This window comes from Aspergillus stella-maris (genome assembly GCF_047715825.1).
Source record: "Aspergillus stella-maris strain CBS 113639 unplaced genomic scaffold BDV14scaffold_18, whole genome shotgun sequence".
In the NCBI taxonomy this organism is placed as follows: domain Eukaryota; kingdom Fungi; phylum Ascomycota; class Eurotiomycetes; order Eurotiales; family Aspergillaceae; genus Aspergillus; species Aspergillus stella-maris.
Window position 1 is genome coordinate 397077 of NW_027396812.1, and position 27588 is coordinate 424664.

Sequence of the window (27588 nt, forward strand, 5' to 3'; positions counted from 1 at the left end):
ACATGGCATCCATCTCGTACCAAGGGCTGCTCCGCGGCGAGGCTAAGGATATTCAAACTCTCACTGAAGCCGCCCTCGTCCATGGTTACTTCAATCTGGAACTCGACTCTGCGGAAGGAAGGCAATTGCGGGAGGATGTCTTGTTTCTGGAGTCCTTTACGAAGGACATATTCGACACCCTGCCACCACAAAAGACAATATATGATTTTAAGAAATTGGGTCGATTTCGAACCACGGGGTAGGGTCTTTGCAATTACCTGGGCTCTGAGTTGCCTGCTGTCTGACGGGGGTAATTTAGATTCAAACCTTTGGGAGTTGAAGAAGGCGCAAAGGGTAAATCCGATGGTTTTGAGATGTTCATGGTACGTCCGTCCTCTCTCGTCTTCCCTCATCCCTAAACAGGGAACTCATTCACTCATCTTTGAACAACCAAAGCTCCCCCAAAATGAACTTCTCCTTCCCACCTACCAAGACAAACTCCAATCCCCGGCCGCAGTCTTCACCCACCGCGCAACCCTCACGCGGTGCATGAGAAACTACGACGCCGCATCGCAACTCATCCTTCGCCGCATAACCGAGTCTCTAAACCTAGGAGACGCTCTGCTCGCCGCTCATAACCCCAGCGAGCCCTCGGTCACGAACCTGGGGTTCCTCCGCTACCCACCTCAGCCAGCTACCTCAGATAACTGCGGGCACATCGCGCACACAGACGTTGGTACCTTGACGATTCTTACTGCGACTCAGAGGGGGCTACAAATCATCGACAGCCAAACCCAAGATTGGACATTTATGGACCCTCACCCTGAAAACAAATCTCTTCTGGTACAATTCGGTGACTGCCTGAAATTCCTCTCTGGCGGTCGTATCGTCCCCTCTATTCACAGGGTTATTCCAAGTGATAAACCTGAAGAAAGGCAGGGGACAAAGTATACGCTTGCTTACTTTGTCCGCCCGAATGAGCAGGCGGTGATCAGGGACGATCAGGGCGAGGAGTGGGTTTATGGTGATTATCACTGTAGGAAGTTTGGGGCGTTTGCGAGGCCGTTGAAGAGAGAGGGAGATAGGGATCAGATGCCAGATAGGCCGGTAGGAGAGTATGATATGATTAATATTAGGAAGGTTAAGGGGTTAGCGGAGGGTATTAGTGCTGCTTGAGGCGTGGTGGAATGCATTGTAGTGTTTTATCTTCCCGATCAATTCATTCTAGTTTCATTTTATATCCGCAAATTACTTCAGTACTTGAATACCATCATACAAACCTCCAAAAGAAGACATAGAATCTTAACTAGCCTATATCTACCTGGATAAGCTGAGCTCATACATCGAGCAATATCGCGGAATGCGCGCTTGTTCTTGCCTGAGCTAAGCTGACAGGTTTAGCAAATCCACGGCACCACACTATAAATAGGGATTTTCATATATAGGACTTTCTTCCCTGCTTTTGTTGATTCCCGAGCGCTCATATTGATTCTTCACTCCACTTCTCAATATATATCCCCTTTCAGCCACGATGGAATTCCCTCTCTATTCTGCCTCCCTGCTGTACGGAGTAATCTCCTCTATTCTGCTCCTCCTTCTTCTCAACAAGCTAACAACATGGGAGCACATCGTCCCCTCCAAAATCCCTTGGATTGACCGTCGCTCTGAGCCATTCGGCTACCTCCGTGCCAAATGGCGCTCCTTCTTTAACATTAAAGAGAACATCACAGAAGCCTACTACGCATTTAACAGAGAAGGCCGAGCCGCGGCACTCGCAATTGCATTCGGAAGACCCCAAATCATTCTGCCGCCCAAATACATTCGCTGGATTATCGATCAGCAGGAGTCAGTACTTAGCGCTGATCCTATCCATAATGAGTTCCATGCTTTTGTGCGTGATGGCCTTGTTGGTGATCATTTAGTGCAAGAAGTGTTGAGGCGGGAGTTGGCAGGGCATTTGGGGCGTCTCACCAATGAGATGAATGAGGAAATTGCAGGTTCGGTTGAGAGTGTTTTGGGGATGTCAGAAGAATGGAAGACGGTACCCTTGAGGGATAGTATGAGGATTGTTATTGCGAGGATATCGAATCGGTTGTTCGTGGGCAAAGAGCTCTGTAAGCTGGACCACATAATAGTCAGTTTGGGTGCCAATAAACTGATTGTACCCAGGCCAGAACGACGATTATATTCAAAATGCTGTTGGGCTGGCATTGGCTGTTATGCCGCAGACCTTGGTGCAGGATCTCCTTCCGCAGCTGCTGAAGGGTCCTCTTTCCTTCGCCACGAAATTGTTCACTAGGATTACACTCGCCGGTTTGAGTGGCCACCTGTGGCCAGTCGTTCGACAACGGATTCACGATGTGCAGACCATTGACAAAGATCAACTGCCCCATGAATTATTGACATGGATGGCTCAGCGAGCGCTACAGCGCGGCGAGTCTGCAGCATCGATTGAGCAGAAGCTCATCGCCCGGATAGCCATGGCTAATCTTGCGTCTATTGAGACCACAACAAATACAATCGCCAAATGCATGGAGGACATGACCGCCCTGTCCAACGAGACAGGAGGATACCTTGAGTTGATGAGGCAAGAAGCTAAGACAGTCCTCGAAGCCTGCAACTACTCTCCTACCAAGGCAGATCTAGAGAAGCTGGTGTATATTGAGAATGCTCTCAAAGAGAGCCTGCGTCTGGCTGTCGTCTTTCCTGGTCTGATTCGCCAGGTCACAAGTTCCACCGGGGTCACCTTGGATGATGGCACACATCTACCCCACGGGGCCCGGATCAGTGTGGCTGCCTATGCAATTCACCGAGACGATGCGAACTGGACAGATGCAGCTAAGTATGATCCCTCCCGGCACGAGAAGGCCTCCTTGTCTATGACCCGGGGATCAGAACGACTTCTTTCATTTGGCCTGGGGAAACGCGCGTGTCCGGGCCGGTTCTTTGCCACCGATGTGCTGAAGCTGCTCTTTGCGCATATCCTTACAAAGTACGAGTTTAGGGTGATTACACCGCCTGTTACCAAGGTAGGCTTGCTGAAGGGATTGGCCATGCGTGGGCCTCAGGAGCAGCTTGTTATACGACGGATCAAGTAGCGAACGAATGTACTAGTCGAGGCTGTTATGATGCGTTATGATATTCTAGCTCTATAGACTCCACTGTTTAGATCAATTCCTTCAACTTGAACTTCAGCGCTTTCCCGCTGTGACTCTTGGGAATACCCTCCACAAACTTGATATTCTCGCGTAGCCAAAATGGCTCGCTGAGCGTCTCTCGAATGTGATTGTGGATACTCTGCCGGAGGGCCTTTTCATCCAAGTCGACATTGACCAACTTTGATCGGACTACAAACGCGAATGGGCGCTCGCCTGCTTCGTCGTCGTTAATGCCAAGAACTGCAGCCTCATCCACAGCTGGGTGACTCAATAGGCGCGTTTCAATCTCAGTCGGGGCGACTTGGATGCCCTACACCTGAGTTATATATCAAAACATCCAGCCCAATAATAGAATGTATACGCACCTTAACCTTCATAATATCTTTCTTCCGATCCACAATGAACAGATGCTCCTCTCCGTCTCCGCCCTTCCGGAAGCAAGCAACGTCCCCTGTGATCAACCACCCGTTGGCATCAAACGCGCCCGAATCTGTCACACCATCAACTAGGTACCCTTTCATGATGCTAGGAGACCGCAGGAATAGTTCTCCGGCAACATCGTAGGCTTGGATCTCCTCGCCGTCCTCACCCACAAGTCGCGCTTCGACATGCGGTAACAGGCTACCCACAGACCCGGGGAAAATGCTATGCTTGCTGGTGCAGGAGATGAATACTGCTGCTTCTGTTAGACCTACATTGCCTATTAGTCACTCTTCCGAGGTTATCCTGATGAGATAAAAGGAATCAAACGTACCATACCCCGCCAACAAATCCCAATCTGGCCTCACCCTCTTCAACGCTCCAACCATCTCCTTACTCAACGGTGCCGAACCCACAACCAAGCTCTGCACGGACGAAAGATCCGCCAGTTTAAGCAAGATCGGATTGTTCACCAACGCAGCCACAATAGCAGGAATCACGTAGAGCCGCTGAATCCGGTACTGCTGGATCGAGCACAATGCGGCGGGCATATCGAATCTCGCATGGAGGATCACGGTATCGCGGCGGTAGAGGAGAGTGCTGATGGCTACGAGGCCGTATGCATGGCTAAGGGGGAGGATTCCCAGGGTCACTTCGGGTGCGGTTCTTGTGGCGAACCCGTCGAGGGTTACAGCTTGGAGGATGTTGGATGCTATTGTCTTATGGGTGATTTGGGCGAGTTTCTAGTAGACTGATTAATGGTTATTTCTTGCTTATTTACCCATGGGGGACGTACCTGGTATCCAGAAGTACCACTAGTAGGGCACAGGTACGCGACTCGGTGCTTGCCTTCACCATCTGGCAGAGCCACCTTATCAACTGGAGGTATATTCTCGCCGTCGACGATCAGCTGGCACACGGATACGGGTTGTTCCTGTGCCGTCTGATCATCTCCCGGCAGCTCGAGGAGAAAGAGACACGATGAGTCCAGCTGCAGTGCCACAAGAGCTGCTTTACATGTCGGTAGCAGGTCCCTGCAGGTGAATAGGGCCTTGCAGTTGGCCTGGCGCATCAAGCTCTGGAGTTCTGCGGCCGAGGACTTAGGATGGAGGACCAGGCATGTTCCTCCTGCGCGATGGATAGCCCATGATAGGGGCGCAAAGTCCATCTAATATTGATCAGCCATGTACATACATTGGCACATTTCCATTCATGTTGGCCTGTCATCCCCGTGGAGGTCCGGTGTACCCACCGCATTAAACGAACAGATACCCACAACCTTATCCTCAGGGGCACCCTCGTTGGGGTACCATCCCAATGCGCGTATCAAGCCTCGCGTCAATAGATCGACCCTATTCTCAAGATCTCCGATGTCGTATGACTTTCCTGTTTCGGCGCAGACCAGGGAAGGTTTGCCCCCGGTCTCGGTGCCGTTGCCCTCTAGGACGAAGTCGCCGACGAGCTTTGTCTCTGGAATACTGCGTTCCAGTTGGCTGCACCATGCTGGGGATGTGAAGACCATTGTGAATCTGATTGGGTTGAATAATGTAGGGAAACGAAATGTTAACAATATTTAAAGATGAGCATTCAGGAAAGGCGGGGCTTTTAAAACCACTTCACACTTAGGCTGAGCCCTGGTCAGCTCGTGTGCAGCGCTGTTTGTTTTAACTCTGCGTATCTACAGATTAGATTTTGACGAGAGCCATGCATCAGACAGGGTCAACCCCCCAAATTTGTCATCTGTGGGACTTATGCTGAGCATCCAAATCTCAACTGTACGGTCAAGATATATATTAGAGTCCTCTCCACGTGTTCCGACCGAAATTTGTTATCCTCCCTGACGCTTCTCCAAAATACGCATCGTGATCCTACCCGAAACCTCTGAAGATTTTTCCAGTTCTCCCTTTAGTCTTGTCTCTCTGTTCGTGGATCAATCCTCTGCTCGACCACAAGGACCAACTGCACCCCAAGCCATGACATAAAGCCGCGTCCGGGCGATGTAGACTAACAAGCTGCGCTGGCGCTGAGTCATCAAGCACAATAGCACGGACTAACTGACTACCTAGTGATCTAGACGACGGGCGGTCTTTCTTATAAGCCGCATTAGGGGTGTCGACTAGCGCCGAATTAGGGCCTATGCAGCTTCGCGGTACGGCAGCGCGAAAGGAGACGGGAGCGGAATGGCGCCGCATCCGCGATGTTGGTTGGTCAGTTTGCCACTAAAGAGCTCCTTTTGGAGTCTTGGCTGGTATTGACCTGGGATTTCGCCTTTCGAGTTTCGCAATTTGGTATAGTGTGTGGCTAGCGTGCTATCCCGCAGATTGGACTATGCCAATCACATCCGAAAATAGAAGGTGGAATTCTTGGGTTCTTAGATCCATGCTCCGGCCAACTTCCGCCGTGCTTATGGTGCGTACCGGCCTGAGCATAGCTCGTGGAACTGCAGAATCGCCGGTCCTGTTCCTCTGCGCTGAGAGCTGAATCTGCGGTCGACAGGGCCAAGTTTCTGCACAGCCGAGCCTAATCATTTAGTCCACCGCCCAGACGGGACCGAAACGACTGCGATTGCCAGCCCCAAGTCGAGGCCATTGACGCCGTCGATTAGGCCATATATTACCTCCAATCGTGGCCGGCCGCTGTTTATGAGCGTCGCCCCCCGCCACTGCAACGATGGGCTGAAGATGGGCTGACGGTTTAACAATGCGGGCTTGTATAAGACGCGCAGCGTGGTTGGAGATAAGTTGTCTCCACAGCTGCTTCTAATTGGTGCCGGCCACAGAACGTGAAGAAGGGCTGAAAAGCCGGCAACAGGGGGATGTAGCTTCAGGCACCCCGGCTCCGCAAAGCGGCACTGCTGTTGCAGGACCAAATATAGTCAAAGGAGGAAACAACGGGACGGAGAATGGAAGGCTCAGCCTGCCATATTGGAGCATTCACTGTTCTATATGGACTTCGCCCAGGTCCAGTTCAAGTTTCAATGATGGGTGAGTATAGCTTCGCACCGACACCATGCACTTCACAGAGAGCGTACATACGCCGCCACTGTCGCGCCCTTCAAATCAGGTGCTGGATCAGCACGTGTTGGATCTGGAGGGGTGGGATCAGGAAGATCTAATGCTCGTCAACTGGCTCTTTGTGGACTTTCGGCAGAAACTGCTTAGTGTACTGTATACTTCATGCCAGAACAACTTCAACGAAGCCCGCAAACTCGCCAAACAGAGGCTCCTTGATCTTGTTGAGGGCATCGCTACCTCCGATGAATTGCATGGCGCGCTTCTCGACCCTGGCTCTGCGGCGACTGCGCTGCAGGTCTTTCCACCGACGCCGGATCTCATGCAGTGTACACGAGGTTGTGATGAGCCCCTTCCGCATTTGTTGCTGCGTACTCCGCCCCAAAAGGATGCCCAAGAGAAGGGGGGACTCATATGCACACCAGACGATACCACATACCATGAGTGGAACACGCAGGTGGTGGCACAAGCCCGCCGTCGTAGCCCACCAAGGACAGGCCCGACTGTCCCGTCACCCATCGCATTTGATAATCATGAACTTCCGCCAGGCTGTTCTGATTTTCAGAACTTTGACCTCCTCGCGGACGGGGAGGTTTTTTCTATCGATACGCGCACAAGGGATAACGCCGAGGCTTGTGACGCGATGCCTCTTGAACATGATCTGAGCGAGATGGAGCTCGAACCCCCGCCTGATGCCACCACCACCACCAACACGAACACCAGGGTATCATCGCATGATATACATCCCACACACCACCTTACCATGCCGCGTTCATCACCGGTGACTTCAGCCCCGTCATCCTCTCTGGCTCGGACAGCATTCACACAGAACCCCTCCCGCAGGCCTGACTCACCCTCTTCTGCACCGCAACAGCGACAGGTTCAGACGCGTGCGGCAGTCCACGCCGCATATCGAAGCACTCCAAGCCCATCTCCCAGCGCGGTTACACATATTGAGGCAGTGAATGAGGTGGCTGAGCCTGCTCCTCTCTCGCCTTCAACAAGCTGGACCCATTCACTCCCCTCCCACCTCCCGTCACCAAATAACGTCCTTGCAACATTCACCCACCACGTTGGCCCGGGCAAGCAGTCCATCGCCCTCCTTCTTACCCGTCTGTTCTATGCAATCGGCTCCCCAGACGCCCTATCCCAGCTCCGGCATGCCGTAAGGCTAAGCCGCGAACAAGCCCCGGTCATCATACCGGTATCCTCCACCAATGACCTAGCCACCACCGTCAAAGCATTAGACCACCTCGACTCGATGACGACCCTCTCCCACATCCTCCGCCGCTACTACCTCGTTCGCCTACTGGAGTACCGCATCCGCCTCGAACAAGACCACGTCACAGCAAAACAAGCCTGTCACCGCCCAAAGCGCATGCTCAAGTACGACTGCGCTCGGGTCGAGCTCATAAAAAGCGGCAGCAACTGTAGCAGCAGCAGCAGCAGCAGCAGCAGCACAAGAAAACAAAACGAAAGAAAGAGAGAACCAGTACCCAAATACCGATCAAAGAGCCAAGCACTTGCGGACCTAATGCAGATGCTTTATCCCAATTTAAAGCCGGCAGCCGCAGAAGGCAAAGACTGCACGTATAGTAGAAAGTTGACAAAGCTCCGGAACCGACTGTCCTGCGCAAGGAATTGGTATAGATTCAAACAGGCCTTTCCGGGGGCGATTCTGGCGTTAATTCCCTGCGCGGGCAGGTTTTCTGTTTCTATTGACCAGTGAGTTCATTGCCGAGTTATAATATAAGCCAAGCAAAAGGGAATCGAGTTATACTGACCTTTTTCAGGGTTGAAAAGCTGCCGAGTGATACTGTTCAGATGTTTCTCGATTACTTGGAGGATCATCGGGGGCCTTTCTTGCGGTCCGTCAGTCAGACATTGGGCACGGATATATTCAGCGTGCTGGCTCGACCAAGGACTGATGGGACACCGGAATTCGCATTCGAAAAGGTGGAGGGCGATGGAATTGGGGATTTTTTATACGATACTAATGAATTTGTCGGCCTATGTAAGCATGTATAGATAATTAAAGACTTTTGAGAGACCCCCTCCGAACCCACATTGACAGCTGCAGAAAAGCACAACACGTTGAATATTAGAGATACGGCAGTCTAACCCTAACGATAAAACAGCAAGTGACCTGTCTAGCCACTGTTTCCCACCCTTCTACATTTCCCCTTCTCGCTCGGACTCCCTCGGAGAGTGACTAGTGCTAATACACAATGCCGGTCCGCAACTTCTGATACGCCAGAGCAGTCATATTCTCGTACCGGGGTGTCTGGTTGGCAGACACTAAATATGAGATCGGCGCCACGGACATCTGCCTGTGTGGTTTGAGAAAGAAAGCAACAGACCGTCGGGTCGGCAACGTCTCGTTTCCTTGCTGCTGCACACTTCGAGGTGTCGTAACCTGATGCAATCCTGCCCGAAGCCTCCCATTTGTCCATCGCTCCAGAATATCCCCAATATTGACCACAAACTCGGCGGGATCCTCCCTTTTCACAGGCAGGAACTGGCTCGGGTGCTTCCTATCTTGAATCTCAAGGCCGCCAACATCATCCTGTGCGAGCAGAGTAATTATTCCAAAATCAGTGTGCGGCCAGATTCGGCTGGTTTTGCCTTCTTCGATCGTCTGTACCGGGATGGATGGGTAGTGGTTTAACCGGAGTTCGCTGGCGTGGCCATGGCATAATTTGACGAATGTGTCTGTTGGGACGTCCATTGCCAGTGCTAGTGCTTCCAGTAGTTCCAATGTAATGGCCTGGCTGCGATCGAAGTAGGAGTTCATAGCCTCTCGGAACACAGGGAGAGTCTGCTCCTCTGGCCATTTGTTCTGGAATTCTTCGTCTCCTGCTGGGCCGATGTCGAAGTGCTCCTGCAGACATCATGCGTGTCAGTGTGCCGGTTCCTGTTTGTGATGATATGTCTATTCGCACCTTCGCGTCATGTCGGTCGCTCTCTGTGCCTTTAGCGAGACTGAGCTTTCCACCGGGGTTCAGGAATCCCGTCTTTTCAGCGCCTACGCTGCTCCAGCCTCTCTGCGGTTTAGGGCCCTCGTCGTTTCGAATGGCAGCCTTGCTATCATGAGGTAGATCAAACAACCGCTGGTTCTGTAAAGAGTCAGAAAATAACGAAGCCGCACCTCAACAAGAAGCGCTATTTACCCAGTTGAATATATCCTCCATCTCCGCTCTCGAGAAGCCATGGTTAATGAGCTTCACAAACCCTGTGGTGCTGAAACCGTCTAGCAGGGCTTGACCGAACTCATGACGCTCGGCTTCAGAGCCTGAGTGGAATTTTGCAAAATCAAGAGTTAAAACAGACATATTGATCTTGTTCCGTAGAGCAAATAATTTGACTCGAAGAGAAGTATACAAGACAAGAGACGTTGTCTGGATGGTACTTATACTTTGTTGCCCAAAAGCAAGCGCAGCTAGGCGTGCATACCGTACAGTTACTGAGGCTGTGTGCGTCAGCGCTAAAAAAAATCCTCACCCACCAGCATCACTACCTGATCTTTTCTCGAAAGCCAGAATGCTTGCCGACATCACGCCATTGAGCCAGGTCGACGTCCGAAATTGGGACAGCTATGGACGATTCACCCTGGCCCCAGTGTCATATTCGAGTGCAGGATACATTTGGCCCACAGGTCTCGGGATGCCACGAAGATTTTGATTTCACCTTGCTTTTTGAAGAGAGTATCCTCTATCTACCACCCTTACTGATTGCCACGTCAGCCGCGGTGTTGCGAATCTGGCAGCTTCGGTCTACCAAGAACCAGCTCAAGCGCTCAGGGCTGCTGTTAATCCTCAAAACAGTGAGTCCCATCTCATTCCAACAGTGATAACTAAGCCCCAATTAACCAGCACGGGGCGAATTTAGCTATGTTGGGCAATATTCGTGCTGCTAGGATTAGCGCATCTGATTCTCTCCTCGATTCTCAAGACGTCTACAACGCGACTCTCCAACGCCGCAATCGCTACCGGACTGGCCGCCTCGCCTATCTTCGCATGGCTGTCTTTCTGGGAACACACCCGGTCTTTGCGGCCATCAACGATTCTCAACGTATACCTCCTCGGAACGATCCCCATGGACGTCGCGCGCGCACGAACGCTCTTCCGAATGCCAGGGAATTCAGCGATAGCTAGTATCTTCACCACAATCGTTATGTGCAAGGTCGTTCTTTTAGTGTTGGAAGCGCTTGAGAAACAGCGGCTGCTGTTGGATCGCGGCTGGGCCCCTGAGGAGACGGCAGGGATACTCAACCGGAGCTTTTTCTGGTGGTTTAACCCACTCCTCTTATCGGGTTATAAGCAGGCTCTGACGGTGGACAAACTCTTAGCGGTGGATGAGGATATCGGGGTGGAGAAATCGAAGGACGAGATTCGTCGACGGTGGGCCCAAGGTAGACTCACCTACGCAGCTATGTTGAGCTTATACGGTGGCTGACTGCTTGTGTCTCATAGCGATTAAGCAGAATACTGGTAGTCTACAGAATGTCCTTCTGGCCGTGTACAGAACGGAGTTGTTGGGGGGATTTCTACCGCGGTTGTGTCTAATTGGCGTCAACTATGCGCAGCCGTTTCTGGTGAATCGTGTGGTGAGCTTTCTGGGGCAGCCTGACACCCCCACGAGCAGGGGGGTTGCGTCGGGCTTGATTGCGGCGTATGCGATTGTGTATATGGGGATTGCCGTGAGTAAATCATGTGCACTTGATGTTCCTCCGATCTCACTTGACCTGACATTCTTCTAGGTTGTGACAGCTACATTCCATCACCGCTCATACCGCATGGTCATGACTGTCCGCGGAGGCCTGATCCTGCTATTATATGATCATACATTAACCCTGAATGTGTCATCCCCTTCTAAAAATGACTCGTACACTCTCATCACTGCGGACATAGAGCGCATCGTCTCAGGCCTTCGGAGTGTCCATGAAACATGGGCGAGCCTCATCGAGATCGCACTTTCATTATGGCTGCTTGAGACAAAGATTGGGGTGTCGACAGTTGCTGCCGCGATGGTGGTCCTCGGTAGGTAGACAGAACCGATCTGCTCTATCTGCGTAGCTAATCCTCCAGTTTGTTTACTCGTAAGTGGAGCAGTCAGTGGACTTCTTGGGATCCACCAGAACCTATGGTTACAGGCCATGCAAAAACGCCTCAATGCCACACTGGCCACAATCGGGTCCATCAAAGGCATCAAAGCCACCGGAACGACAAATACCTTATATGAGATGATTTTGAAGCTGCGAGGTACTGAGATACGGCGGTCCCTCAAGTTCAGAGAATTACTGGTCGCGCTGGTTACACTATGTAGGTTACCGTTCTCCAACCCTATAAGCTGCAGCTCACTGTCGGCGAGGTAGCATACCTATCAACCACTATGGCACCAACCTTCGCATTCGGAACATACAGCATCATTGCCAAGCTCCGAAACATGCCACCGCTTTTCGCGCCATCTACATTCTCATCCTTGACCATCATGACTCTCCTCGGACAGGCAGTCGGTGGGTTCGTCGAATCCCTCATGGGCTTCCGCCAAGCGATGGCCAGTCTCGAGAGAGTCCGACAATACCTCGCCGGCAGAGAAGAGCTTTGGCCTTCCTCCGACAGAAACAGAGCCGCCTCAACGGACGGATTAATCGCCTGGTCATCCAACCTGAACGAACCAGAGCTCGATTCCTGGCTTGAAATGCGCCGTATGAGCTCCCTCCAGCATAGATTCTACAACCTCGGAGAATGGAAAGACGACCTGATTGTTCTGCAAAACCATTCCGCAAGCTGGGAGAAAGCCTCCGAGTCCGTGTTGACAGACATCAACGTCACTATCGCCAGCGGGTCATTCGTTATGGTGATCGGGCCAATAGGGTCGGGGAAATCTACCCTTCTTCATTCTATGCTAGGAGAGGTACCGCATACGACGGGTATAGTGTCGATCCAGCAAGTAGATACGGCATTTTGTGCACAGACACCGTGGCTGACGAATACGAGTATCCGGGACAATATCGTGGGGGCGTCGCACTATGATCCCGGCTGGTACAAGGTTGTCGTCAAGGCTTGTGCTTTACACGGTGACTTTTCTCAGCTGCCGTATGGGGACCGGTCGATGGTTGGTAGTAAGGGAATTTTGCTTAGTGGTGGGCAAAAGGGGCGTGTGGTGAGTTGTTTTAGTTCTTATTTGAATCGATGTATCTGCTTAACGATTTCAGGCTTTGGCAAGAGCGCTATATGCAAAGAAGGCTTTGCTTGTCTTGGATGATGTCTTTGCGGGTCTTGATCCGAAGACAGCGCAGGAAGTTTTTACCTCGCTCTTTGGTGCCGATGGCCTATTGAGACAAGGAAAGACGACTACAGTCCTCGCCACAAATTCCAGTAAGTTGTTTGATTTCGAAGTCTATCGTAATGCTAATCTTTCTTTAGCCCAAAACCTGTCATTGGCAGACTACATAATGGTTCTGGGTTCCGAAGGTCGTCTGATCGAACAGGGTACACCTACACAACTTCTCAACTCCGGGACATCTCTACGTCTTGAGGAGTTCGTCAAGACTCGCGAGGGCAAAAGCAAAGCTGAACCCGAGCGAGAGAGGCCTGAATCTGTACTGACGCTGAGGAACAGTGTGCTAGGAGCGACTTCAGTTGCTGGAGGCCGCCGCTTTAGTGACATGGCTGTCTACAAGTTATATATCAGGACAATTGGCTGGGGCTCATGGTGGATTTTTGTTGTTCTGTGCTCCGGGTTTGTCGCGGCGTTGACCTTGTCTCGTGAGATTACCCCTAGTCCTACCCTCTGCTTGCTCCAGTGCAGATTGACTAACCGCTTGTCTTGAAGAAATCTGGCTCAAGCTTTGGACGGAGGCAAATGCTCGGAACCCAATGAATCGCCTGGGGTACTATCTTTCGCTCTATGCTGTCTGGTGTGTGCTGGCGATCACCTTCTTCTTGGGGGCTTGTCTGTACGTCTTGGAATCGACATTGTGTGCTAGCCATATATCTAACAGCGTTATAGGCATTTGATGCTAAGGATGGTCCCTAAAGCAGCCAAGTCTTTCCACGAGTCACTACTCAAGACGGTCATGAGGTTCCACCTCTCTCTGCAACCCAATTAACTGTATTCCAGCTAACTGCCGCCGTTCTAGGGCACCACTCGTGTTTTTCTCCAAGACCGACAGCGGAGAAATCTCCAACCACTTCAGCCAGGATCTAGAGCTAATCGATATGGAATTACCTCGAGCGCTTATTGGCGCCGTCATTGCCCTTATTCTATGTATCTCTGCCATGGCCGTCATGGTGTACAGCTCCAACTACCTCGCCGCTGCAATTCCCGGCCTCCTCGGCCTTCTATACCTCATCCAGATGTTCTACCTCCGCACCTCGCAACAGCTGCGTGTTTTAGAGCTTGAAACCAGGGCTCCCCTACTATCCGACTTTATGGAGACTATCCAAGGCCTGGTGTCTCTACGGGCCTTTGGCTGGTCAAAACACTACCAGGACCGGCACCACGGCCATCTCAAAGTTGCCCAGCAGTCTGCTTACCTTCTCTTCTGCGCGCAGATTTGGCTAACGTTGACGCTGGATATAATCGTGGCTTTTCTGGCTATTATTCTAGTAGGCATCGCAGTTACTGTGAAAAACTCCTCAGCTGCATCGATCGGTCTGGCGTTAGTCAATCTCATTGCCTTTGGCGCAAACGTGAAGGGACTTGTGTATAACTGGACCGCTTTGGAGAATGCGATGGGTGCGATTGCTCGTGTTCGTAATTTTACCGTCGACACCCCGTGTGAGGTTCAGGTTGGTGCATCTCACACGCCGTCCCCTGGATGGCCTCAGCGCGGGTTGGTTCAGTTTAAAAGTGTGACGGCTAGTTATGAGTGAGTTTTCGACTTCGAAGTATATGTGCTGCGCGGGAGTAAGCTGATCTAATCTACGATACAGCTTCAATTCACCCCCAGTTCTCAACGATGTGACTATCACGGTCCAGCCTGGTGAGAAGCTTGCCATTTGCGGCCGGACTGGATGGTAGGCGTATTCCTCAACTCCTTTGTCCTCGAATCGTCTGTCTCCTAACCATATACAGTGGCAAGAGCTCTCTCGTAAACTCCCTCCTCCGCCTCCTCGAACTTCGTAACGGCATTATCGAAATCGACGGAATAGACATCTCAACTCTCTCCCGCGAAGACGTGCGGATGAGTCTCAACACCCTCCCGCAAGAACCATTCTTCTACAATGGGACAATCCGGCAGAACCTCGACCTGAAGCACCTTTCATCAGACGAGAAAATACTGGAGACTCTTACCCTATTGGGGCTCAGGGAAACCATCTCAAAAAACGGCGGCTTGGATGTGCCTATGGATGATGTGTTTTTGTCGCACGGGCAGCAGCAGCTTCTCTGTCTTGCGCGGGCGATATTGAAAAAGTCGAGGATTTTGATTTTGGATGAGGTTACGAGCAGGTTGGTTCTTTACTCCTAATTCTCTCTACTATCAGAATCCCACGGCCGTATTAATGAAGTTCGCGTTTCCCCCACAGCGTCGATGAAGAGACCGGGACACTCATTACACAAGTCCTTCGAGACAAATTCCAGGATCAAACCGTTATCTCTATCGCGCATAGACTGAACACAATTATGCATTACGATAAGGTGATTATCTTGGATAAAGGGCGTATTGCGGAGCAAGGCAACCCACAGGTTCTGGCTCTTCAACCCTCGATTTTTGCGAGTCTTCTTCGGTCAGATGGCATGGAGCCCGGGGATGGGCAAAAGGAGGAATAGGAGAAAGTCTTACTTGCCAACGAAGGTCTTGTTGAGCAGAAACGAAGGTTTTGGGCAACCGGCCGGCAAGGGTGAAACGGCAAGCAGCGCTGGAGTTAGCGGTACACGCGTAGATATGATTACCGTCGAGCAATTGAGCATCTCTTAAGCATGTCTAATCAGACCCCGCCTCGATTAAGGCAATTATGGCGTCCTGAAACTATACACTTGGATTTTATGGTTCATTAGCCACGGGCTTCTGGATACTGTGCTTAAGAATGGTTCAACCGGGCATAATGAATAAATGTTATAGCCGTTTTGTTCTCCACCCTTTATGTTGCTACGTAGTATTCTTATCTATATAATACATAAAGATCAAAGCCCTGACACCTGCAACATGCATTGGACCTTCTATCCTGGATGCTGCTGTAACAATAGACACTTGATCCATCAGGCATCAATCTCCGCGCAAGATACACAACCGACTCATCGGACATCAACGGCCGGATGAGGGGAACCATTCCAACGATGTCTAACCGGCAGTGGCCCGATCCGCCTTACAGAAGGTCTTTCATTTCAGGAAGCCAGGGACTTAATTTCGTAAGTTGAGAAATTGTCACAGTGTGCAACTAGATACCTGATTCCTGCCTGATTCCTGCCTGATAAAGGTATATATATGTGAGCCTAGTGTAGAGCCGAAGGCTCTACATCCTAGTCTTTTGCTGATAGTGCAGTGGTTTAGGCTTCTAAATGCTCCCAGGGGTCGCGCCGTGACAGGTATAATACATCCACTTTAGTATATATTTTAAAGAGCCTTAGTAGTAAATTAAAGATAAGGAAAGTCATAGATGCTTGTATTATTAGGTATTAACAACTAGAGTAACTACAGTAATATTAGCTAAATCTACACATCCACGCCTATATATAAGATCTGAATCCTAATATCCAACCCTTTGCAGAAATATAATATAGATAGTAGAAGATATCGATAATAAAGATGTGGATACTTTTGTAAAGACGCAAATAGTGCGCATGTAAGTATAGTTTATATGTGTCCTGCAGGTTCACCCAGTGACACCTTGTTACAATGCTCAGGTCGGGCCCAAGGCATAGTCTGTTCTCCAGGGCTGATTGAGACTAACAGCTAACTAGATAGTCTAAGTGCGTATGTGCAATACATGTATCTGTATCTACATCTACATCTATCTATCTATCCATCGATATGTATGCATACAACCTCACCACGATGGCGGAATCCAGTATTTCCGCCAATGTTCTTCAGTATCCGCCTCCCGAAACTTCTCAATGCCCCCCGCGACCCCATCCGCATCAACCGTCCAGTCGCCGCTCTCCACGCAATCAGCCCATTTATTCAACAGTTTATCTATCTGCACTAAATGACTGTTCGTAATCCCATTCGTCATCCCAGCTTGATACAGATCCCCCCGAACGGCACGACCCCTCGGCTCCTCGTCCCAAAAGTCAATATCGCCCAACCCAAGCGGCTGCCCATTCGACTCGCGCGCCCACCCAGCGGCCCCAATATCAAAGGGGAGTAGCAGCCGACACGCATTACTCCAGAACAGCGGCCACCTTTGCACGACGGGGTGGATGTAGAGACCAGGGGTATTATCGCGGAGGCCGCTATACCGACTTTCCGACACGAGATGCTGTCTATACTGCTGCTCTGCAGCTTTCTGTCATGATTGCTATGTACCCGAATCTATTGATTTTTCATCTGTCTGCTTTCCTTTCTATATAGGACGTAGGGAGCGAAGCATCGTCCCCGAGACTATTGCGTCTCTACAAAGACTCCTACGCGGAAACTAGCCTTTGTTATCTTTACTCTCTCTAGCATGCCAATATACATACCCTCAATCAATCCTTACAACCCCCCGAATAACGATCCCCACCCCCACAATACTCATCCGAACCCCCACAGTACCCATTAACCGAGCAACAGTCCCCAAACTGCGTCCCCGTACATGTCTTGTTCCCCGCAAAGCTGGGCCCACATTCACCGTTAATACTCGGGCCTCCCATATCGGGGTCGCAGTCGCCGGAGTAGCATAGCCCTGGTCCGCAGAAGTCTTCGCCGGAGCCGCAGTAGCCGTAGAGTGAGCAGCAACTGTGGGTGTGAAGGATGATTAATCGATATTGGGGCTGGGCTGTTTGGACTGGGTGGAAAGGGGAACAGAATGATGTGGGAAAAGGGGGGTGAGAGAGAGCAGAGTTTACTTACGAGCCAAAGTTTGGATTACTGCACGTCGTATAGCCCCAGTCTGGGCCGCAGCTGCCGTTCGTCGTGGCGCTGTTGTTGGGCTCGCATGCGCCGGAGAGACAGTTACCAGGGCTGCAGTATTCGAGCCCAGTCCCACAGTATCCACTTGTCGAACAGCAGCTAAAATTGCCATGGTGGTTAACATTGAAATCTGCATGGTATATTCCTCGTTAACTTACTTTCCGAATGAAGAACCTTCACAAACGGTGTTACCGTTCGATGGCCCGCATGTGCCATCCTGAGATACAGTAATTTCCGACACAGGAACCACGCAGATATCGTAGCCGAGCCAGAGGTTGGTGCAGTTATGCCAGATCTATCAAAGAAGGGATTGTGTTAATGACAATATCCGAGTCACTCGTTCTTTTTAACTCACCAGGGTATTTAGATCCTGCAGTTTGGGAAATGTGATGCCACTGTTTCGTTTGGACAAGAATGCATTCAACACGAGGCGACGAGAAAACCAACAAGCGAAGGGCGATGAGGTTGCACCATAGAGCTAGTGTTATTGATAGGACGAATATAGCAGTTGGACGGGATTGCCGCTATGATCAATATCTAAACACTTGCTGCATTTGGGTCTTGGTTGGAAAGATGTACGTATTATGAGACAAATTGAATGATTTAATGATCCTTTCTAGCCACTATAACTTCATATTATATATACACCTCTCAGTCAACCCCATTCTCCTGATTAAGCTCCATTGTATATCGCGCAAACGGACTACGTTCGCGGAGTTGCTTTCCATACTTCAGAAACACATACGGTGTTATACAGTAAACCGTAGCAACAGCAGCAAGAATACTGGTTGCCACGTTAGAGCCCAGACCAGAGTACATCGGATACGCGAACAAGGGCATGCATCCTGCTGCGAGGCCTCGCAGCACCGCAGTAGGGGCCATGGCCGATCCTGCGTAGACAGTATACGCGTCGGCGATGTATCCGCTGAGAGTAAAGGAAAACTCATTCGCGGCAAATCCGATTAGAGCTATACCGAACATCGACGCGATCCAGTGGACGTGGACCATTGGGGGCACTGTCCAGCCGAAGATCCAGAGCCCGATCGCCAAAGCTGGCGCAGCAAGTGCGAATCCACCGATTTTGTCCTCAGGGGAAGTTGGCTCGTTGGCTTTTTGTCGCTTGATTAAAAGCTGATAGTCCCATATGCGGACCAACGCACTTGCAATTATGCCTGGGAAGAGGGCGAGGAACGGCAGAGAACTGGCTCTTGTGCTGAAGCCGAATTGGCTGTATACCACCGTGAAGGACTCGGTAAAGAGATAGACTATGCCCCATGCCGTAGCGCTGAGAATAGAAGACAGAATGATGATGGGCTCTGTAATTCCCAGACGCGTAGGTCGTATAACCATAATTTGTAACATATCACGCCAGTTTCTGATGCGATCTGGATTGGGGACTTCCATATCCAAACCGCCAACCTTTTCTTGTAAATCCTTAAATCGTTTCGAGAGGAGGGTCGACGGGCGGCTTTCGCGAAGGACAAGAAGGAGCAGGAAGACGATGGCGGAGGTAATGGCGGCGGTATGGTGTATCCAACGCCTGATAAAAGGTACATTAGCATTGCTCCAGCGTACGATTGCACGAGACAGGGACATACCAGCCAATAGTATCAATAATGTAGGAACCATAAATGGGCCCGGTTCCAAGACCCAGGATTGTACAGCAGTTCCAGAGCCAGAGAAACCACAGCCTGGGACGGCTGCTATACTGGTCTTCAATGCTTCCTGCTAAAATAACCTCTGGCACCGCCGACGAGAAACCGGCAATGAATCGACCGATGAACACACCAGCAGGGTTAGGAACTAGCCCTGTCAATAGAGAGGCTATGCAATATGTCGCTGCTGAGATCAAGTATGACACTCGGCGACCCAAGGACTCTGAGAAGGGGGGCATGATAACACCCCCGAGAGTCTGCCCAACACCATACATGAACTGGAAGCCTGTTAGAGAGACCACTCTGCTTAGTCGATACTCGGTCATGGCTACTTCAGCAGCAGATGCACCAGTTGTGCTGAGGACAGCGGTATAGTACTCCCAGAAGAATATGATCAACGCGTCGTGGATTTTGCGCGGCAAGGGCCAGTTTCGAGGAAATTCCTTGTGGCCGGTATCCCAGTCCATGGTCTTGGAACTGGTTTGCTGAAGGCCCCTCTGCGCGGCCTCATGATGAATGTGATCATGATGGTGTTGTTGGGTGTGGTTCTGCTGCTCGGGGTGTTCGGCCATGTTGACGAGAGGGCGCGCGACGACTAAACAGCGTTGTGCTCGACGACGACGACAACTCAATTTAAAGACGAAGATGCTTTGATGTTGTGGGTCCAATGACGCATGATTGACAGCGGTTCAGAGTTGACATGCCAGACATCGTGAACTCAATGATCAGTTATCTTAAACTCGATGGCTGCTGAGGTGTGGATCATGATAGAGTATACAAGCCCAGTTTATATCCCAACGCTGTTTGATCATGCGCTCTGGTCTACTTTGTGAGTACAAAGAGCATTGTGAGGAATACCCCTGGTACGATCCATGGCTTCAATGCTCCCAAACAGTGATCCAACCCTCTGGTTAGGCGTAGATCGACCTTGTATGGCTGCGCGACCCACTGAAGATCTACACCACAAACAGAAATAGTTGCGACAATCATGCCATCATCGTGAACACGTAGTTCGTCATAAGCGCGAACCTTGGATCTCTGCATCTTAGCCAGATCTCCGATGTACTGGGACCTGGGACCTGAAGGGGGCCATGTGGTTGGTTGCCTTTTATTCCTACCCTGGGGAAGGATTAAGATTTTCTAAAACCCAATAAACACCATATTTTACTCTTCAACAGTCTTGTGATTACATGCTTATCTTCAGTTACAGGTTGCTTTTTCCGACTCCTTCCCTTTCCAACCCGACGTGCGTCCACGCGTACACCTTCTGGAAATCTCCTATTGTGCCATCGCCACCATGGCGATGCTGCGTATCGCGCCAGTCTCTGTCTACAGCCGTCTCAGGTCGCCATCTGAAGGCATGCTTTAGTCGTCTCTCAAGTTTACCCTCCAGGGCTTGCTGGACCGCGACGCCTATGGCCGGCATCATCATGAACCCATTCCCAGAACCGCCGACAGCAACGACGAGTGACTTGTACTTTGGATGTCGGTCAATCAGGAACTGTCTGTCCGGTGTATCAGCGTCCCAGCAAATTCGCGCAAATGAAAAAGGACGGTCGGCAATGTGAGGGACTGTTTCGCGAAGGAACTGCCTCGCGTCGCGTTCAGATTTTGCAGGAATCTGATGTTTCGCAAAGGGGATGGATTTCTCGACCCCGGTGGCAGGATCTTTGACAAAGTTGCAGTATCCTGGATGCTCGTCGACGAACTTGAGCTCGCCATTCTGGGCGTCTGGTTCCTGTATGAGAGAGAGTAGGGTTAGCATAGCCCGTGGTCAAGGGATGAGGGCAGACTGTACGATGAAGAAGCCCAGATTGACGTTGAATAAAACAGGCAGATCTTTCCATAACTTTCTCTCCCCATCCGTCAGCTGGATATGGGCTAGGGTCCAGGCTGTCGGTCGCAGTTGTCGCTGGAAATCGAGAAGCTGGTCGCTGTTGGCACCAGCACATAGAATGATGCGGTCTCCTTTATGCTCTTGTCCATCTGCAGTCCGTACCCCGACAACATCATTTCCATCGCCAGTGTATAGAAGGCGCTTCACGCTACCCTCAATCGCCCCAATCACCCATCGAACACCCAGTCGAGAGGCCTCGCGATAAGTTGCCTCAAGAGCACCACGGGCGAACACCCAGCCAGCGCCAGACTCGCGGAAGAAACCCTTCCAGTTTGGAAAGTCCCCGGTCAATATTCCTTTCTTCATAGTTGCACGGAACTCTTCTGCCGTGTTGAGTAGTCGAACTTTATCCTTGCAGCCGGCGATGTATTCGTCAATCAATTCGTGCTGTGCCGAGTCCTGTGAGGCAGCCATGATGAAGCCCGTCGGGTGATAGAACGAGCGAAAGACAGAATCATTCTTCCAAGCTTCTGTGGCTATTTGGTGCATTCTGTTCCAGACGTAGCGTTCATCGGTATCTGTATCGGAGGGTGCACCTATATGAAGTAGTGTTAGCGTATAACTCCTGTGTTTCCAAGAGCCATCCCCAAGAACGCACCCTCCTCCATAATCTTGTTCACATCGTTCCCAGCAGATATGGGCGAAGGAATTGGGCTCTGGTCAAAGACAGTAATATTGGTGTAGCCCTGACGTGCGAGCTGTAGAGCGGTGCTGCAACCCCAAGTACCGCCACCGATGATAAGAACAGACTGTTGGAGTAGGAAAGCCATGGCGATGCGCTGTGATAAACAATGACTGGACCGTCTTTCCTTGGCTGTATTTAAGTTATCAGCACCTCGGTCAGAGATAGTTCGTGGAAGGTCCAGCCGGTGAACGGGTGTTATCAAGGCGGAATGAAGCAGTTGGAGTAGCTGGATTGATATCTCCCCCGCATTCTTGGAGAGAGATATCGCCGATCTGCCAGTCCTTGATCGAAACGAGTTTAGTTGCAGTTAGTCTCTCTCTTGGACCTTCCTCTCCATTGACCCTTATCACCGTCCCCGCCCCCGGCTGATATGGTTACCACCTTGGAGGTTGTATACTTAAACCATGGCATTGTCTTGGTACTTTGAACATGAATTACGTGGAGACAACATTACTTGACCTGTCACAAACAAAGCATAGAGATCAGCATGGACATATCCCAGACGGAAGTCCCGGGGACAGTCTACTTTGTTCAATGTGGGTGGCACCACTGATGCGTCTTATATGCATATACTAACTGCTCTGCTCCACAGCGGACAAGGACACATCAGAAACATCGGATGACAATGTCCATAATGGAGTCACCCTCGTTCCTCGTCCATTGGATACGCCACGAGACCCTCTGGTACACTCTCCTCTCCTGGCCTACTAGACAGCGATCCTCTAACAGTCCCTACAGAACTGGCCTAAACTCAAGAAAGCATGGAGTCTCTTTATTGCAACCCTATTTGCGACCGTAATGGCATACAGTGAGAACCAGATGGGGGCTGCCTGGACCGAAGTGTCTGAGGATATGGGGGTCACTCTGGGCGACATGAACGGTGGCTCAGCCCTCAACTATCTTGTCCTCGGCTTTGTGAATATCATCTGGATCTCCACTGCCATGAAGTGCGGTCGCAAGATTGTCTACATTGCTGCTCTTATTATCGTGATGGTTTCTGCTGTATGGAATGCCTACCTCCATGGTACAGCGCAGTGGTATCTTAGCAGCCTGGTGTCTGGTATTGGACAAGGTGCCTATCAGGCTATTATTCAACTTACGGTTAGTTATTCTGTTCGTCCAGAATGTCTTAACGCATGGCTCCTGATACTCTGTATAGGTATTTGATGTCTTCTTTGCTCACCAGCGCGGAACTATGCTGGCCATCTACGCCTGGGGACAGCAATTGGGCACCATCCTTGGCTTGATCCTGGGAGGTTATATCGCTGAAGGCCCTGGATGGAGGTGGGGTTGCAGAATTGTGGCTATCATATGTGTAAGTTTTCTTCCTCGCATGCCGTGAACTCGATGCTGATTTGGTTCGAGGGAGGTGTCGCGGTCCTAATCTTCTTCACGCTGGACGACTCTCTGTTCCCTAGACACGCCCTTGGGAGTGCAACGACTCTCATCACCCAAGAAAGGACCGTTACCAGCACGGCCGACGGAGAGGGAAATAAGAGTGTTGCAGGAGAGGCCAACAAAAAGACGTCAGAAACGCAGGCACTCGACAGAACAGTCACTCTCAGCCATGGCAGCTTGGACTCACTTCCGCGCAACTATTGGCACATTCTATCGCCCATCCACGTATTCAAAGAGGACAAGACGACCTGGTGGCAGTATTTTCGACGACCATTCTACCTTTTTGCTTTTCCCAACATTCTCATCGTGCGTCTGCCTAGAGCTCTCACTGCAAACGTTTAGCTGACCATCGTCCAGGCTGGGTTTATCTACGCCTTCGCGAATACAGCAGGTAGGATACGGTCAGATTCGAATAAGAGTACAAGAAGCTTACCGTCGTGTAGGAATCGTGTCGTTCAATACAATTTCCGAGATCATGACTGAAGCCCCTTACAACTGGGGCACGGGGTCGACGGGGCTCCTCTTCCTGGCTGCTTTGGTAGGATCGTTTATTGGGTATGCCTGACTTACTGACCATCAGATGCACTTTTTGGCGAGGTGCTGACTATCTACAGCATGGGTACTGGTGCCCTCGGAGACCTCCTAGTACTACGTCTCGCCCGTCGCAACGGCGGCTACAAGGAGCCTGAGATGCGGCTATGGATTCTGTCATTCAGCTTTGTCTACGCTGCCGTCGGCTATTTTGTGTATGGCTGGGCAGCGTCAAACGGAGAGTCGTGGGTTCTGATTGCCATTGGGCTTGGGGCCATGATAGCGCAGCAGGTTTCTGCGGCGAGTGTTGGAACTGCTTATGCCATGGAGTGCTTTGAGGGGGTATGTTGCTTCTGCTATATATGTTACAGTGTACTGTATCTTGTCGAGAACGTTGCTAATTGCCGCTCTCCTAATGAACCCAGATCTCAAGCGAACTTGTTGTCGTCCTCGCGATCTGCTCATCGTGCGTCAACTTTGCCATGTCGTTCTCAGTGCAGCCATTCATTGAGGCAACCGACTACGGAAGGGCGTTTACATTCTTCGGCGCGTTGGTATTAGGCAGTGTGGCTCTCGCAGTTCCGGGCATTATCTGGGGCAAGAGCTGGCGAAGGATGTGTGCGGCGAGGTACTGGAGATTTGTCAAGGAATCTGTCATTGCTTGAGTAAGACCTCGGAGGGAAGGATATGACTTATTAGGCCAAGGTCTGCCCTGGAGGGGGCAACAAGTGGGATCTAGTTTGACCATGTTCTAGAACCGAAGGAGAAGGAGGATTGGTTTCATACACTTAGTGTCCAAAAGTCTGGGCACACCTCAAAATATATAATAATCGACCGATCTTTAAATTTAAATTACTCAACAACGACAACGAATTAGAACCTCTAAATACATTTATTCGAAGCGCAATTCAATACTTGGTATACCAGCCACGTGCTTCATATACAGTTTCCACCCGGCAGGGTACTGAATCGATTAGACGGTTAATCGTCGCCTGAGGAATCGCCCACCATGCTCGTGAATAGCTTCATGAAATCGCCTCCAATTGACTGCTGCTATACCGTCCATAAAGAGGCGAGGGTAAAGTCTTATTAGGTGCTTCTTAAGCAGGTTCCAGCAGTGTTCTATAGGGTTAAGATCCGGGGAATGCGGAGGCCAATCAAGGACCCAAATACTGTTAGGGGTTGATATGTTTGTACTAAACTATACCATGCCTATATACACAAAGGGTCTAGTCCCTAGTCCATGGACCGCCGCACTGCCGCCCAATTCTCCGCATCCTAATTGGTCCCTGGTCCCTGGTCTGTCCACCATTATTATAATCTCCTCCTCCACCACTAACCCTTACTACTACCACCACCTGTCTTGGTCGTTGGTTGTTAATCCTGATCTTGGTCTAGATCTTGGTCCTGTCTTGTCTAGCCTATTATCCTAGTAGTAGTAGTAGCAGTGGTGGCCTTTATAGTAAAAAGGGAAAAGGAAAAAAGATAATTTAATTTATCTAGCAGCCACATCATGTGCGTGACCATATTTTTTATATTTACCATGTTTACCCTCCTACCTTGTTGCCCTTTTCTATTAATTCTTACTTAAGTTATAACTTTATATCCTGCTTTTCCCCTTAATTCTTTTTTATTATTAGCCCAGGCTAGCTACCCTAGACCCTAATAACTGCTAGGATTAACTTAAATTATATAGAAACTAGCCATGGTAATAGACCTCTTAACCTACAACCCAACCTGCCAGGTCTAGATTTACATGGCCTGTCACTGCCAGTATACTATCTCCCTATAGACACTAGTAACCCACCTCCATGCCTGCTATTACTCCCATGCAACCATGGCCACTCTAGGATTACAGGAGGCTGTCCTGGCCAAGATGCTCAAGCAGCCCTGGATTAACCTGGCCAAGCAGCCCTGCATGACCCTGTCGCCGGCTGACCTACCTATCCCTAAGCTCCCCATCTACTAGGGCTATGGCTGCCCCTACTATGCCTATATTATGCTTATAGCCCAAAGTATTTAAAAATACTAATAGCAGGTCTACCATAATCTAGAGACCCTGCCTAGTTGGATTTATAGTAAGGGTTAGGACTTATGGTAAGGATTTAGATTATTGCAGTTTGGCAGTTAAATAAGCCGCTAGACCTACTAGGGAACTGCCATGAAGCTGCCATTGGCCAGCAAGGGATCCCACAGGCAAACCAGCCATTAGGGATGCAGGTCCATACACCAGAGATTATATAGTAATTAGTCCAGGTTAAATCCATGGTAAGGATTTAAATTATTGCAGTTTGGCAGTTAAATAAGCCGCCAGACCTACTAGGGAACTGCCATAAAGTCGCCACCAGCCAGCAAGGGATCCTACAGGCAAACCAGCCATTAAAGATGCAGGTCCACACACAGGAGATTATATAGTAATTAGTCCAGGTTAAATCCATGGTAAGGGTTTAAATTATTGTGGTTTAGGGCAAAAGTCTAAGCTGCCAGAGACCCACCACAAAGCCGCCATTGACCAGCAAGGGATCCAGCAGGCAAACCAGCCATTGGGTATGCAGGGTCATAGACAGGAGATTGTATAGTAATTAGTCCAGGTTAAACCCATGGTAAGGGTTTAAATTATTGTGGTTTGGGGCAGTAGGACAAGCTGCCAGAGACCCACTATAAAGCCGCCATAAAGTCACCATTAACCCGCAAGGAATCCCATTTGGTAAGCAGGTCCAGGAAATCATATAGTAATTAGTCCAGGTTAAACCCATGGTAAGGATTTAAATTATTGTAAAAAGTAGTTTGGAAGTTTATTTACATATATATATTTAAAGCCAGCGCCAATTATGGTAGCCAGTAACCCGCTATTAAGATGTTACTAGTTATCCAGTCGTCCAGTTAGCATGTAGGCATGTAGAGAATAGGAATTAGCCATGGTGCAATTCATGGTAAGGGTTTGCATTATTGCCTGTTTGGGTGGTAGTACATGCCACGACCAAACCACCATTAAGCCACTATTGTGCCGCCATTACAGCCAGCCAAGCAGCCATATGATTAGCCAGAAAGAGAGGCATTCCACCCACAAGTATTAGTTCCAGCGGCCGTCCAGCCACCATTAACCTACAAGCCAGGCGGCATGCAGCCACTATTAATTGCTATTAGGTAAGGAAGCCCATGATCAAGCAGGCAAGCAAGCCATCCCATAAGCAGGTCAACACGTAGGAGATTATATATAGATTAGCCAGGGTTAAATCCATGGTAAAGGGTTAAATTATTATAAAGGGGGTTAGATTAGGTTAGTTTTAGTCACCATTAAACCACTATTAAGCCGCCATTGGCCAGATATTATAGTTATTTAAGCCAGCAGGCATGGAGTAAGCATGATAGTAATTATATAAGGATTTGCCAGGTTAAATTTATAGTAAGGGTTTAAATTATTGTGGTTTAGTAGTAGGACAAGCCATGATTAAGTTACCAGTAAACCACCATTGACCATCCATTATAGCCATTAAAGGAGCCATAGAATTTACCATTAAGAAAGACATTCCACCTGCAAGTTAAGGATTTATTCCAGCAGCCATTTAATAAACCAATATACATGTAGGCATGTAGGGTATAATATAGGGATTACCCAGAGTAAAATTAATGGTCAGGGTATAAATGATTATGGTTTATATTAGAGTGGAATAATTCAAGCCGCCATCAAGCCACCATGGGCCAGCCATTAATCGCGGAGGCAAGCAAGCCATCAGAAAAGTAGGTCCCGACGTACGAAATCATGCGGGAATCAGCCAGGGTTTAATAAATGGT

At 50.0% G+C, this 27588-nt stretch overlaps 10 protein-coding genes across 10 annotated transcripts; 5 read left to right on the top strand and 5 right to left on the bottom strand.

The window, feature by feature from the left end:
- Positions 1-2: 2 nt before the first annotated feature.
- Positions 3-1155, top strand: BDV14DRAFT_207968 (Clavaminate synthase-like protein; the record flags this gene model as incomplete). The annotated part of the gene is made up of 3 exons (XM_073775291.1): positions 3-238; positions 299-362; positions 436-1155. 3 exons carry the CDS (start codon positions 3-5, stop codon positions 1153-1155), a joined length of 1020 nt encoding a protein of 339 aa, XP_073629668.1.
- Positions 1156-1510: 355 nt separating this feature from the next.
- BDV14DRAFT_198829 (cytochrome P450) lies at positions 1511-3077 on the top strand (the record flags this gene model as incomplete). The annotated part of the gene is made up of 2 exons (XM_073773062.1): positions 1511-2093; positions 2149-3077. 2 exons carry the CDS (start codon positions 1511-1513, stop codon positions 3075-3077), a joined length of 1512 nt encoding a protein of 503 aa, XP_073629669.1.
- A 67-nt stretch (positions 3078-3144) lies between these two features.
- On the bottom strand, positions 3145-5079 carry BDV14DRAFT_207969 (putative AMP dependent ligase/synthetase; the record flags this gene model as incomplete). The annotated part of the gene is made up of 5 exons (XM_073775292.1): positions 3145-3447; positions 3503-3828; positions 3892-4300; positions 4354-4725; positions 4810-5079. The coding sequence occupies 5 exons, from the start codon at positions 5077-5079 to the stop codon at positions 3145-3147; spliced, it is 1680 nt and encodes a 559-aa protein (XP_073629670.1).
- Positions 5080-6566: 1487 nt separating this feature from the next.
- BDV14DRAFT_198831 (uncharacterized protein) lies at positions 6567-8596 on the top strand (the record flags this gene model as incomplete). The annotated part of the gene is made up of 2 exons (XM_073773063.1): positions 6567-8293; positions 8362-8596. 2 exons carry the CDS (start codon positions 6567-6569, stop codon positions 8594-8596), a joined length of 1962 nt encoding a protein of 653 aa, XP_073629671.1.
- A 190-nt stretch (positions 8597-8786) lies between these two features.
- BDV14DRAFT_207970 (isopenicillin N synthase family dioxygenase) lies at positions 8787-9900 on the bottom strand (the record flags this gene model as incomplete). Its single annotated transcript, XM_073775293.1, has 3 exons — positions 8787-9449; positions 9511-9684; positions 9739-9900. 3 exons carry the CDS (start codon positions 9898-9900, stop codon positions 8787-8789), a joined length of 999 nt encoding a protein of 332 aa, XP_073629672.1.
- A 263-nt stretch (positions 9901-10163) lies between these two features.
- On the top strand, positions 10164-15346 carry BDV14DRAFT_198833 (putative ABC transporter; the record flags this gene model as incomplete). The annotated part of the gene is made up of 14 exons (XM_073773064.1): positions 10164-10391; positions 10457-10979; positions 11041-11267; positions 11328-11607; positions 11656-11889; positions 11943-12733; positions 12786-12948; positions 12997-13338; positions 13406-13529; positions 13583-13654; positions 13713-14444; positions 14509-14592; positions 14651-15025; positions 15103-15346. 14 exons carry the CDS (start codon positions 10164-10166, stop codon positions 15344-15346), a joined length of 4419 nt encoding a protein of 1472 aa, XP_073629673.1.
- Positions 15347-16563: 1217 nt separating this feature from the next.
- On the bottom strand, positions 16564-17739 carry BDV14DRAFT_198834 (uncharacterized protein; the record flags this gene model as incomplete). The annotated part of the gene is made up of 3 exons (XM_073773065.1): positions 16564-17022; positions 17215-17453; positions 17568-17739. 3 exons carry the CDS (start codon positions 17737-17739, stop codon positions 16564-16566), a joined length of 870 nt encoding a protein of 289 aa, XP_073629674.1.
- A 539-nt stretch (positions 17740-18278) lies between these two features.
- Positions 18279-19854, bottom strand: BDV14DRAFT_198835 (major facilitator superfamily domain-containing protein; the record flags this gene model as incomplete). Its single annotated transcript, XM_073773066.1, has 2 exons — positions 18279-19167; positions 19226-19854. The coding sequence occupies 2 exons, from the start codon at positions 19852-19854 to the stop codon at positions 18279-18281; spliced, it is 1518 nt and encodes a 505-aa protein (XP_073629675.1).
- Positions 19855-20486: 632 nt separating this feature from the next.
- Positions 20487-22027, bottom strand: BDV14DRAFT_207976 (NAD(P)/FAD-dependent oxidoreductase; the record flags this gene model as incomplete). The annotated part of the gene is made up of 3 exons (XM_073775294.1): positions 21778-22027; positions 21081-21715; positions 20487-21020 (listed from the first exon to the last, which is right to left on the bottom strand). Exons 1-3 carry the CDS (start codon positions 21947-21949, stop codon positions 20487-20489), a joined length of 1341 nt encoding a protein of 446 aa, XP_073629676.1. The 5' UTR covers positions 21950-22027.
- A 324-nt stretch (positions 22028-22351) lies between these two features.
- Positions 22352-24458, top strand: BDV14DRAFT_198837 (putative MFS transporter; the record flags this gene model as incomplete). The annotated part of the gene is made up of 9 exons (XM_073773067.1): positions 22352-22400; positions 22457-22548; positions 22603-22965; positions 23024-23179; positions 23230-23568; positions 23620-23653; positions 23706-23817; positions 23877-24135; positions 24219-24458. 9 exons carry the CDS (start codon positions 22352-22354, stop codon positions 24456-24458), a joined length of 1644 nt encoding a protein of 547 aa, XP_073629677.1.
- Positions 24459-27588: the final 3130 nt, after the last annotated feature.